The sequence below is a fragment of the Brachyistius frenatus genome, unplaced genomic scaffold, assembly GCF_029030835.1.
Source record: "Brachyistius frenatus isolate BFR_SWC_R1_liver_20210118 unplaced genomic scaffold, ASM2903083v1 Contig_11, whole genome shotgun sequence".
Taxonomy (NCBI): Eukaryota; Metazoa; Chordata; class Actinopteri; family Embiotocidae; genus Brachyistius; species Brachyistius frenatus.
In genome coordinates this window covers 3,389,294-3,402,686 of record NW_027210610.1, presented here as the reverse complement: position 1 = coordinate 3,402,686, position 13,393 = coordinate 3,389,294, and the positions used below count along the sequence as shown (strand labels likewise).

The 13,393-nt window shown below is 44.1% G+C and overlaps 1 protein-coding gene across 6 annotated transcripts in view; it reads left to right on the top strand.

Moving 5' to 3' along the window:
- LOC138616948 (voltage-gated potassium channel KCNC1-like) overlaps positions 1-13,393 on the top strand; it is a 49,682-nt gene that overhangs the window by 7,904 nt on the left and 28,385 nt on the right. For 5 of the 6 annotated variants that reach the window (XM_069691560.1, XM_069691559.1, XM_069691558.1 and 2 more), the window contains exons 1-2: positions 431-453; positions 749-1,436. In XM_069691560.1, the coding sequence (XP_069547661.1) occupies positions 446-453; positions 749-1,436 (696 nt within the window). In that variant the 5' untranslated portion in view covers positions 431-445. Of the gene's footprint in view, positions 1-430; positions 454-748; positions 1,437-13,393 lie in introns of those variants that run through there. The other variant, XM_069691556.1, reaches the window with a different exon arrangement.

Below are 13,393 nucleotides of genomic sequence, written 5' to 3'. Positions count from 1 at the left end.
CACACACACACACACACACACACACACACACACACGGCGCTGCACAACAACATCAGAGAGGCTTTCTGGAGGAAGGGGGGGGAGAAGAAAGGAAATAGATCCCCAGTTTTCCTCTCTTCTCCCCTCATCTGTCTGTCTCTCTCTCTCTCTCCCTCTCACACACCCCTGGGCGCACATGCAGTTTTTGGTGGTGGGGTGAGGGTGAGTGGGGTGGCCTAATTAGGAGAGAGGATTTGAATGAACACTGACTTGAGCAACAGCCTGATCAATTTAGAGATTGTTAAATGCGAGCACATCATGACAGTCGGAATTAAACAAAAAAGCTCAGAGGAGGGAAAAGCAGCCCCGGGGAACCCGATCGATCACATCACCACAGCTTCAGACTGGGATTTCAGATCTTCTCATCACCGCGGTGTCAACAATCAGCCCACGAGGATGCTGACTCATGACGGTGTACAAAGCCACCTGTTTTCATGCACTGCACTGGCATGTTTTTTTTTGCTCAAAGGATGTTGTTTTAAAAAAAACAACAACTTTGCTCTTCATCATGTTCTTCCCCTGCTCCCCCTGTCCCCCTCTGTACTTGCACAAGGTCGTTTTCGTGCCCTTCCATCAGCTGATTATCAAATGAATGATTGCACACACAGCTGGCATTGGCGTGTGATTCTTAATTTGTATTGCAATGTTGATAATCCAAACCTATTTCTCCCTTCTGCTAAAAATTTCTGCCCTTTTTCTCTCCCTGCAGACTCCTCAGACTCCTCCCTCCTCCTCCCTTCGGTTTCTCTCATCCTCTCCCTCCCCCCCGGTCCTCTATGCTCAGTTCGGTGTGTGTATCCTCTTTCAAAGGGCGCAAGGGTGGGAACAAGTCGTCCAACAAAGCATGTTACAGCGCAGACATGACTTGTCCGTCGGAAAGCGAGAAAATCGTGATAAACTGCGGGGGGGTGCGGCATGAGACTTACCGGAGCACCCTAAAAACGTTGCCCGGTACCCGCTTATCGTGGCTCACCGAGCCGGACGCGTTCAGCAACTTCGACTACGACCCCAAATTAGACGAGTTCTTCTTCGACCGCCACCCGTCAGTGTTTTCCTTCATCCTCAACTATTACCGCACCGGGAAGTTGCACTGTCCCAACGATGTGTGCGGTCCCTTGTTCGAAGAGGAGCTGGCCTTCTGGGGCATCGACGAGACGGACGTGGAGGCTTGTTGCTGGATGAATTACCGGCAGCATCGGGATGCGGAGGAGGCGCTGGACAGCTTCGAGAATCCAGAACCGGACGCGCCGGACGACGACCCGGCGCTGGGTGGTGCGGATGGGGACTTAAAAAGACTGTGCATGCAGGAGGACGCCAGGAAAGCGGGCTGGTGGAAAACCTGGCAGCCCAGAATATGGGCACTGTTTGAAGACCCGTATTCCTCCAAATATGCCCGGGTGAGTTCCCCACGTCTCTCCTGTAGGGGCCAACTTCTGTCTGTACTGTTGCATATTCTGCCTCATGATGTCTCAGACCACTGCTTGAGTCATGATAAGTTTTTTAAAACTTTCTTTTTACATTTTCCGTTATCATTACTGCTGAAAAAAAATGTAGTCCTTCATAATGCAGACCATGCACTGACTGCTGGTATGTCATTTCTGACAGAAGCCTATAGCTTGTATGAAATGGCGGGATATGGACACTGATTGTGAATAATTAATGCTGATAGCATTGGAAAAAAAATGGAAAATTGTATGTCAGCTATTGGTTAATGGGTAGGCTACTAGTTGAATTAACAACCATAGTTGTCGAACACATCATCTCCATGTCTTATATCTCCATGATGTAAATTGGGTTTCGCACGAGCTGGATTCACACTGAATACCTTTATTTTTTTTTAAAATTTTTTTTTAATTGCTACCTTAATTCCTATCGTCGTATTCTGCTACATGAGCGGGTTTAATACATATCTTCCCCCAAACGCAGCATCCACTGCACCTCCTGCATCCAAACGCCTTCATTAGGTGATACTTATGCATTTACGATACACATCAATGCGCCGTATTTCACGTTAGTCATTTATTTTAGCACATCACTGAAGAGGCTTGCACGACCCCGAACCGTCGGTGTAAAAGAGCACGTCTTTCCCCCCACATTTGTTCTTGATCGTGCTCCACTGTGCTGGGTTGTTTTTTTGTCAGTCCTCCCCCTGTCCCAGTTGAATGCTACATGGCTTTTACGCACGGGCTTCATTCCCGTTACGCATAACTTGCTACTGGGTTGGGATAACCTTTATTGTTTTCATGTAAATAGTTCATGATTTTACCTCCTGAAAGAAGCCATTTGATGGCATTTGATCATACAGGTGTAAGAGTAACAAGTACCCCCGACTGTGTTTTTGATCCCTGGTACATGACAACAGTTACAGTGGGCTTGTGGATCTTTTTTCTCAGACCCTCTGAATCCAGCTGCTTCATCATATCTGTTTTGTTTTTTATATTCAGTTTTATAGTTTGATCATCCTCATCGCACCATGTCTTTGCTTTTGTTGGGACTATTTTTTTCTGGTATGAGCCTGTGTGAGGAGCCATTGGTGCTGTGAATGCATGAATACTGTAGATCCAAATACAAAACCAGACAGTCAGCAGACACCTGCAGTGGCCAGGCATTCATGCCATCACGCTGGAAATAGTTGGATGTGAAAAAAGATTAAATCATCAATCACTGCACACTCAGCAATGCATACAACCACAGATAAAGACAATAACTGCACAGAAAGGCTCTTACACTTTTATTCTGAAACACAGTCACACCTCTTCTAGCAGCAGGTATAGACCTTCATACCTTAACTCTGCTCCCTTCAGAGGAGGAGGAAAGTATCGGACTGTGACGGACACCTAGTCTGGTTTAGGCCACCTGATCCGCCTCTCTGGACTTGGGATCCGGCAGGAAGCGCATTTCTTACTACCCCAACCCTCTCTACCCCTACTCCATGCAACAAAGCAGCTCACAGAGGTAGTTATTTGCACATTTTCCTAATGATGCATGGGAGGGAGATAGCTTTAGAATTAGAATTTTCCAACAAGGGAAAAGATGCTTCAAATGAGTCATTGAACCATCGACCCACAAGCAGATTTGGTCCGAGATTTGTTGCAGCAAAAAGAGACAAGCATTTTTACTGTTGCCTTACTGATGTAAGGTACTGTACCTGGTGTCTGGCTGATAAAATGCTCCATATTATGCAATGTACAGTTAAACATCACATTCACTGGTTACACTGGCCAAGATCTCATGAATCATACAAAAACTAACATTCATTCAGCGTCCCGGTTGGTGTTTACGACACCACATTGGGGTTGTGGAGAGCACAGAACAGGTGGTAGGTGGGATTCATTTCAGTGGCTGCACCACACTGGCTCCATTTGTGGGTGAACGTAGCCCCATTTCACTGTGTATGTCCGATATGCCAGTGCCATACGTCAAACAGTGAGGTGACCCAGATCACTCATTTTTGCTCTTTCTAAAAGTGTCCTGTCCGATGTGCCAGCACCTTCTGGTCTCTCGGTCCTGAGAGATGCAAATTATACGTGAAGAGAAAAGACAGAGGGATTGAGAAAAGGCTTGGAAACAGGAATAAAAAAAACTGTGATGCTGATGTGGAAATAGAATGAGGCAGATGAGAGAGAGACACGGTGAGGAAGAGGGGGATGAGAGGAAATAAAGGGAGACAGGAGGAGAGACGTTACTCTAGTGATTTAACGGGGGTTTGTTTGCATGGCTGTGATGTAACGCGCTAGCAATCAATGTTTTGATCAGAGCATTCGACACGCACGCAGGGATTTTTCTGAATTTCACCTCCATGATGGTGTGCGTCTCGCTGGTGGATTTACCGTAGTATCACACACATGTACAAACACACACACGCTGGTGTCTGTGCTGGCTTTTCTGCTGCAGTAGACACGGCAGAGAGGAGGGGGAGCGCCGGAGAAAGAGAAAAGAGGTGGAGGGGGGCTGGGAGCGAGAGAGAAATGGAGAAGGGGTGACATAGTGGAGAGGAATCGAGGAGGAGAAAGACTGAAGGGGGAGCCTGAGAGGGACACGGACGGGGGAGAAAGGGAGACGGAGAGGGGTACAAACAGAGAAGAGGGGACAACCACAGAAAGAAACATGTTGCACGAAGGGGGTGGGGACCCTTGCCTTAGCATCTTCGATTATTTTTGAGGGCTCGAGCCATCCAATCTTCCTGCCCTCCTGCCTACTGATTGATATTTTATTGATTATCTTCTCTTTTTGCCTGTTTTTAAAGCCGTTCTCGCTCTCTCTATCACCACTTAAAATTTGAGGGCTTACTGTACAGGGGGCTTGTACTCAATTTATGGACGTATGTGTTTCTCTTTGTTGAGGAGTTATACAATACGATTTGCATTTGATTTCCTTATTGATCCAAGCATGGGTGACATACAATTTGCAGTATCTAGGCCCGTTTATCCCTCCTTTGGTGTAGTTCTTTTTCCAACTTAGTGTTTCAAACTCAAATCTGTATGAGCTACAGTGATCCTAATTGAATAACTAAGGATTCACTAATATTGATGAACTGTGCTTAATGTTTTGTCAGTGTTTTGTCATTGACCCAGAGTTAATCTAATTTGATGCGATCACTTGTCACTCGGCAGGTTGACTAGATAATGTTAAACAAAGATGGAGAAGATCATGTTTGACGGTTAATTATCATTTAGCCTTTGAGATTAGGATTTTTTAAAAACCGAAATGGTCTTATTACAAATTACATAAAGAAAAAAGCTTTGAATGAGTATTAAACAGATAATTTTGGACATTAAAATCTGGATTAAAGAGGTGAATTTAACACACTGTACGGTAATACAGTGTACATTTGTGCTTTTATAAAGACATCAGATGCAGAATTTTCAATTTTCTGCATTCTGTTTAAATAGGTACTTAGCTTACATGCCAGTCAAGTGTACATCAGTATTAATTCTACTGATGGCTGTCCTGTTGTTGCCCGATAACTGTCCTACGGGTTTAGCAGTGTTTTGGTTGCCTCCAGTTTCACACCAGAAGGGCACAGTTGTCTTTGTCAGCGATCTCCTGACGAAGCACCATTTGTAACTCAGCATGTACAAGATGCCCCATTGCCCCCTTTCCAAAATCGGACTGCCTGTGCCCGTATTTGATTCGTTTGTAGGGAGTGACGCTGCGGTCCAGAGCCCACCTCTCCCTAAAGGTCATATTTTGTGGTTCATTGTTTGCTGTCCTGTTCCACTGTGTTCAGTGCTAGAGAAGCATAATGCTGTCATAAATGCAAATGTAACCTGCCACTATGCCGGCCGTCTCAGAACAGGTCGTCTCCGGGGAGAAAAATACAGCGCTGGACAGAAAATAGAAAGAAAGATGTATTGATGAGGAACTCGTGAGTATAGAATATTTACGATGGGACAGAACATCGCTGAGGGCAGGGTTACTATTACGTTACTATTTTTGTTGTGGACAGTATCACATTTTAGTCCTTGTTGCCCAAAAATGATGTAAAGACAAAAATAAGTTGTATAATTGTCCAACTTGCCACTTAAACACCAGAAAGGTCTTTGACAAGGTCTTTTATTAATTTCCAATACAACCCGCTGTCCTCTTTTGATTTTAACCGTATCACACGCAGGCATTTTTACTATATACTAGGTCACTTCTAATTTAGCGTAGTCTTGTGAGATTATTTTGCACCAGTTTTGTTTGCCCCAGAGCCACACTGTTCCAAGTACCTGCCAACTCTGGTCGGCTTATAATGGGAACTGTGGTGAAGGTGACTATTTATTGTCTGCACAGGTCCCTACCAGTCGTAGCAATCCCTCACTCACCTTCATCTTATTGACCTGGTATCCGTTGTGTGTTGGACGTCAGGTAGAGTCAATATTACAGCTGGGATCGTTATTTTAGAATCATTTCGATTTTTATCACTACCGTACAAATGTCCTGTTTTGAACCTCGAAGTTACAATTTTTGTCACCAGTGTCAGTGAAGGTGTGAATGATTTTTTTTGTCGCTTTAATGGTGCTCTTTTGATTTTAAATCCATGGAATTAAAATTTGACTTGCAGTAGGGGGGTCTGGTATGTGTGTATCCAAGTTGTTTCCATTCAAACCCTGCTGAAAGTCCTATTTCCCACTTCCATTCTCGTTCCTCTCTCTGTGGACTGCACCTGAAAATAGCAAAGAAAGGGAAAGGAGGCCTTAATTTCATTCTCTGGTGGCAAATCTTTTCCTCCATTACTAGGGATAGGATGAGACTCTGTATTTATATGAGCATCCAGCACATAAGCAACACTTAGAAAACACTGGTCTGAAAATAGTTAAGGCACCAAACCTGTCCTGCTCACTGAGTTAATTAAGGTAAACTGTTTTCTTTGAGCTGTAGCTGCTGTCAGGGGCGTGGCGATTAGTCAACTCTCTCTCTGTGCCTGCAGTCGGTAAATATATCGTGTTCCGTTTCAATTTTCCCTGACAAGGTTTTATACCGCAGGCCTTCTCGTGTTGTGTTTGCATACTGTCCCTCCATTTGCTGCCTTGTAACTCGAGCGCTGTCTGTTGGCGATACTTAACTGGATAGATGCTTGATGTCCCGTAACAAAGATAGACACAGGATCTTTGTGTTGAATAAGCAAGAAGCATGGATAAAACAGCCAGGCTTCGATTTAGTAAACAAGAATATGACATATGTCGATTTTTGTGATTTCCAAATGTTCTTTCTTAGTTGAAGAATGTTTAATATTGTGAATATTTTGACACGACCTGACTGCTTTATTAATTTAGTGATGACTTTACTGTGGCCGAGTACTTAACAGCTACAACTTAGTGCTGTGGCTTCTTCAAAGTCTAGAGCGAATAAAAACAAATATCTAAAAAAAGAGTTTAACTTATCAATCACCAATATTACTGCTACTACTCATGTCTGTGCAGTAAATACAGCCTGCAGCTAGTTGGCGTAGTTTAGCCTGAACATTGGAAACAGCTCGACTGACTGTCTAGTGTTATTATTATTAACATAATATAATTATTAACAATATATACCTATTATCACCCACTGAAGCTCACTAAGTAACACATTACACCTTGTTTCTCTGATCTGCAGTGTAAAAACAAAGATTCAAATATCTTACAGGGGGTTATGTTGTGTTAGAAATGTCTCAGGCAGGACCAATGACTATCCAGAGTCTCCGCTGGTTGCCTGGCAACTGCTCCGAGCCAAGAACTAGTCTGACATATAACCTGCTCTAAAGCTGTGGACTGTTTTTTTTTTTTTTTTTTTGGGGTGGGGGGGTGGGGGGGGGGGGTTGATATTAAACAAATGAGACATAAGTAGTGACTTTTGTAGGTGGTGACGTGGATTTTTATTCTAATCTTTGAACAGAGGCAGGTGAGCTGTTTGCCTCTCTGCAGTCTTTTTGAAAAGCTGCAGCACGATGTAGCTACATATTTAGCGTACAGACACGAGAGTGGTATCAATCTTCTCGTCTCACTCCTGGCAGTAAAAGAGAATAAGTGTATTTCTAAAATGTCAAACTTTATTTGTCGTATTACACTGCAGTCAGCATATTCGAGTATCGAGCATATTGTGTTGGAAAAGTTGCCTCCCCATTACTTCAAATACCTCCGTTCTCATTATGTCCTTCCGAGCCATCTTCCGCCTTCACCTCGGCCTCTGCCCATTGAGCCGTGCTGGTTAAGTGCTGAATCAGCGCTCTGCAGCACTGTACACACAGTCAATTAGTTGGACCTTGTGGTAAACCCCGGACGTTTTCACTCTCATGCTGTGGAATTAAAACGATTCAGAGCAGTGGCGTGGTGGAGAGCTCACACGGTGCCAGAGCCGATTACTGTGGTAGGAGTCTGAACTCTCTAAATGGGGCAAGTCTTGTCAAATCACACCAGGGGGCTCTGCATTGTGTACTATAATCACACAAACTACCACATGCGCGAGCACATGCATATGTAAACAAATGGCACACCGACAGCTAAAACATCGTTTTAATTGCGTGCTTAATCCAAAGTCCACCGCGTCAGGATGGTCAATTATTCACAAACAATAACCAGCACGCAGTGTAACTAAAGGAAGACTTTACGGGGCAGAGGAACACATTTACCCACTTCTATTCCAACATGCATCTTCCATATGACCATCTCAAACAACTGGCTGTACATAAATCATCCTCAGTATGTTCGCCTTTACACATTGGCCCATAGTCTGGAAGTGTAGCAGCCCACAAACCATTCAGCCGAGTGTTCACACGTACAGCACGCAGATAAATCATTTCATTTGATATGCCCCCACACGTCACCCTGCAGATCGCTTTCACACGTGGATGCCATGCGAAGACAAGCGTCGAACAGCCGCACAGCCGCACAGCCCAACAAACTGAATGTAATTTAGCTGATGAAACCTCATGTGTGCTTGCCATAAAAAGTCTTAGGTCGAAACTGATTAATATTTTCAAGATTAAATAGCCTGTTTATTATATATATATATATATATATTTGTTTTTTTTTGTTTAGCAGTTTATTCTTAAGCCAATAAAATGTAATGCCTTTAAATAGCTTAGTTTGTCTAACCAATGCTCTAAAACCTAATTTACTCAAAACAGCAGATCATTACATTTCAGAAATTAGTATCAGAACTTTTGTTTGTTTTTAGTTAATAAATGAGTCATTCACATAATGAATTCTCAAAATTCGACTGACTTATTTTCTTAATTGACTAAAAGTTTCAGCATTAACGAATTAATGTTTAAAAAAAAAAAATCAGTGGCATATTGTGATTTCTTCAGAGTTAACAATCTTGAAAATCCCTATTTAGTCCTCTTTGGAGGCACCTACGGTGATAAACTGTAACGGCAGCAGTGTTTTTGGACTTCACTTCCCAGAGATCCAAACTGAGTGTGGCGCCACTCATTCAACACACAAGTGATTGGCGAGTTTGTAGGATTAACTCGGCCTGCCGTCTCTTGTGGAACAACCACTGCTGGGTGGAAAACAACATTAACCCTCGTGATTTTTCCCGAGAATGTCACCACGCCACCCAGCTCGTTCAGTAAGGAATACTGTACACGCAAAGGCTTTCATCAGTGGGTCACAGGCTCCATCACTCTTGTGTCACCTCATTCTGTGATAGATAGTGTGACTCTACAGATATTAAGGGAAAGGAAATCTTGGACATTATTAAATACTATTTAATACTAGAGAAGCAGAAACTTGATTTTTCTGCATTTCCAATCACAATTTTTTTAAGCTCTAAGATGATGTCATTAAACCGCTTGTTTTGTCTGACATCACTAACACAAAGAGAGGCAGCAAACCCTGCTGCTGATTATTTGTCTGAACTATCAGCTAATCGATCAATAAACTGACTGTTTCGGTACTACTGATGACCGTTTTCTTGATTAACCGTGAGTTCATTAAATATATTATGTTAAATGCTCATCAAAATCTCCCAGAGCTCCAGTAAACGTCTTGTTTAGTTGCACCAACGGGCCGAAACTCAAAGAGATTCAAGCGATTACAGTGGGGTTATGCCCATTAGAGAAGTTGAAACCAGTTCAGTTTTGGCATACTTGTAGTAAAGGTTTAATTAATTATCAGATTTCTTTCTTATTTTTTACTGCACTGAACAAATTGTACATGTAATCTGCTGATGGCCACCGTGTTACTGACACTTCTACTTGTACATCTCCAGTTTTGTGTGTGTGTGTCTGCATGCTTGGCCACACGTCATTATGTGGCACTTAAACAGTCAAACTGGATCCCTGCTCATTCCCTTGGAAAATGACATTGGAGGGCGTTACTGGGACGATTCCTGTGTGACCATCTGCTTCCCCGTGATTGTCCCTCCTGTCCAAGTGGCAGCGGAGTGGAGGCAGAGTGCGTGTATCAGCAAATGACCACTTTAAATAGAAACACGATCTAGAGAAGTGTGTAACAGTCTGATTTGGGAGTTGATTTGGATGGAAATGAGTCAGAGCGCCTGGTAGAGGCTTTGTTTAGATCTCTCCAAATTCAGCAGTTTCACAACTTTTTTTAAATATATTTTTTAGTTGAACTTTATGAGCAGCTTGTCCTTTGTGCATGTTCCTTGACGTTTAATTTTCTCTTTTATGACAAAGCAGTGAGGTAGATTATGGATAGTTAATGAGGCCCCGAGGGAGAAAGGACAGGGGGGGGGGATTTAGGAAAAGAGGAGGAGGCGTGTAGGCAGTCCGTCATCGCGACTAATAGAGCGGAGACTCGCTTTACGTGTCTCGGACAGTACGAGCAGGGCAGGAGAGGACGGATGGAGGAAGGGGTGAGGAAGGTAGGCAAAGGGACGAATGGCTGAGGAAGACTTGGGCTGCGTCTCAAGGACAAACACTCATGTATGCTGACGCAATCTGAACCAAATCCAAAGCAGCGTTTGTTTGTCTTCAAACATGTTTCACAGGACTGCAGTGGGAATGAAATGGAGGAGACCTGAATTCTGCAGAGCACATACGACCCTATGGGAGAGCTTGCTTATTTAACTGTATCATGTCAGTGAGTCTGTGTTGTGATTGAAATTATACCAGGATCACCTCCAAGAGCGCTGACCTCAGACAGTTTCTCAGAAAATATAGTAATACGCAAGGATTACCCAGAGCAGGAGCTAATTATATCTCACAACCTCGCTCCAACCCCCAGCATTCCTCCTCCTTCCCGTCTTGCAGCATTCAGGTGTTTGATTAGCCGGATGCAGGAGCGTAGCACGGGGCCACGTGTTTTGGCACACATGCAACCATGCAACACATGCAGCTTCCCCGTTACGTCCCACATCTGCTTCCACCTGTCCCACCCTTCGTTCACATCTCACCTCTCCTGCCCTTCAAATGGCTGGTTGACCCCTAGCAGGGGGCTCACTGTCTCCGGCTCGGACACCAGCGACGCCCGTCCGTGTCTGTTGCATTACTTGAGACCCAGCTGCAGTTCATCTGGGAGAGACAGAGGGTCGGAGAGGAAGAAAGGGTGACGGGAACTTGATATTTCCTCTGCGATTGTTTTCTGCCTGTTGTCAGTCTGTCATCATCAGCTGTCATGGATCCCTCCTTCGAAGTGCCACCAGATCAGTGCACCTTGAAATGTAAAACAGGTCTGAAATGACCTCGCCAACCTTCTCAACATCTCTGTTGTTAACTTTTTCTTACTTTTGGCGCTGATAGGATAAATTAATGGATTTTCCAAATACATTTCTAGCATTTGCAGGTGGTTTGTGCCACACTATGTCTTGACTGCAAGCTAAGCTGACTGGCTGTTGGTGGTAGCTATATATTCAACTTTCAGCAGCATTGGATCTTAAACTCTCCGACTCCCAAATATTCTAACACTGGGCTAAATGTTTATCGGTTTAATGATAGTGAGAGTCATCTGCAGGCCTGTATTCAAGCGCATTCAGGGTGGTATTAACTGTATTTAGTGGAACTGATACACAGAGATGTAACTGTGATTTGGTGCATTTCTTGGACCATGCAGACATAACGTAGACTCACATGAAGAAGCCTTGAGGTTGCGGGTCACAAACGACTAAAAGCCACTGAAGTACTTCATAATTCAGCACACAGAAGAAAACACAACACTGAACAACAATGAGAGACATCTTTCCTGTGCTGCTCTCTCTCTCTCTCTTCTCTCTCGCTCAGTGTTCATCCCACTCTCTTCCTTTCCACCCGGTTTTACCGCTTGTCCATTTCACACGCCATGTCCCTAAGGGGAACTCTCTCTCTTTTGACATTTTACTTGTTCTCTTTGTCTCGTTCGCGAGTGTTTGACTGTTGGGTTTAGTTTTTTTGTTGTACCCTTTGTAGCAAGAAACCTTCCATTTCAACATTATTCCGCAGCGATGATGATGGCACAAGTGAACGCTATTCCTGTAACCCACCCAAGGTTATACTCACACTGCACACTAAGTGGTTCCTTCCCGAAGTCTCTGACTGATGGCCACAGTCATTCACCTAAGATAATAGATTAATCACTCGATCCCAGTCGAAACCGTCACTTGGGTTACCCTTCAGGAGACCGTTCTGTATTTCACGTCATTTAAATGTTCATTTTTCATGCCTCATTCATGTGCACATTTCACATCATCCCTCAATGTCTTCTTATCATTGCTGACTCTGCAGTAGTGATCGCCCATTTGCTTTGCCCTCTGGGAAAGATTCCACATACTTACCGGTACGTAATAGTAATACTGATCACACATCACCATCTAGTGTACACGGAACAAAAGCCCTGCTAATGAGAAGCAAAATATGAATGTTTCTCTGTCAAGGTCACTCACCCTTAACCTGACAAATTACAGCCTTTCATTGAACAATCAGCAGCCGGAGCAAATGATCACAGTTTGGCTCTCGCTCCTCTATATTCAGCCCTGTACTCCAGCTGTAGGAGCAGTATTTGGCTTAGTCTTGTCCTTGGTGCCTGAAAGCAGAGGCTAACGCAGTGGTTGTCATGGTGACTGAGAGCCAGGCAGGGCTGTGGTAATACTGTAATGATAAAGCTCTTCTGGATGGTGCCGCAGTAAACACAGCGCCACTAGGGTCCCGTTAAGGAAGAGCGCAGCACACCGCCGTGCATGCAAAAACGCCTGTAGGGCTAATATCAGCTCCAACGATCTCTCCTTGGTTATATCACTTACATTCATGCTCCCAGCACCTCCTCCTTTCTTCTTCTCTATCTCTTTATTGCAATCTCGCTCTCTGTTGCCCCCCCACCCCTTTGATTGGTGAGATTCACATCATTGTCTTCTTTCCTCTGCTCATCTTTTCATCATCGCCTTTCCCTCCATTCCTTCACTCTCTCTTCCTCATTCATCCATCGAAACACAATCAACGCTCTCTATCATCAACTTCCTTTCACAGTTGCTCTCTCTTCCTCCCTCCCTCCCTTCCTCCCTCTCTCTCTCTCACGCCCTCCCTCTCATAGGCTCTTACTCATTTGCTCCTCTCTCTGTCTCTCTCTATCTCTGACTCCCGCTCTTTTAAATTTATGTTGATGATCTTTCCAAATCTAATTTCAGAGTCTAGAGAGTGAGGGGGACTCTATTGGACCTTGAAGGTCATTGGGCTGCAGGTGTCCCACATGGTGGCTTTACTGTAGGGAATTCAGCACATTACGCTTCCATCCAAAATTACAGTGTGCCTCTAAATCGTATACATTCACAGTATTAACATGGCTGTTCAGACCCATATGCACACCTTCATGTTGCAGTGAGGAGAAGGATGGAGGGGTGGGGGGGGAGAACAGAGACAAAGTGCCCGAGGAGATAAATAAGTGTGAAGTGACAGATTGCTACTCCTCCTTTTATCATCTTCCTCCACCTCTTTCTTTCCCTTTTGTCTCTCCGCTCA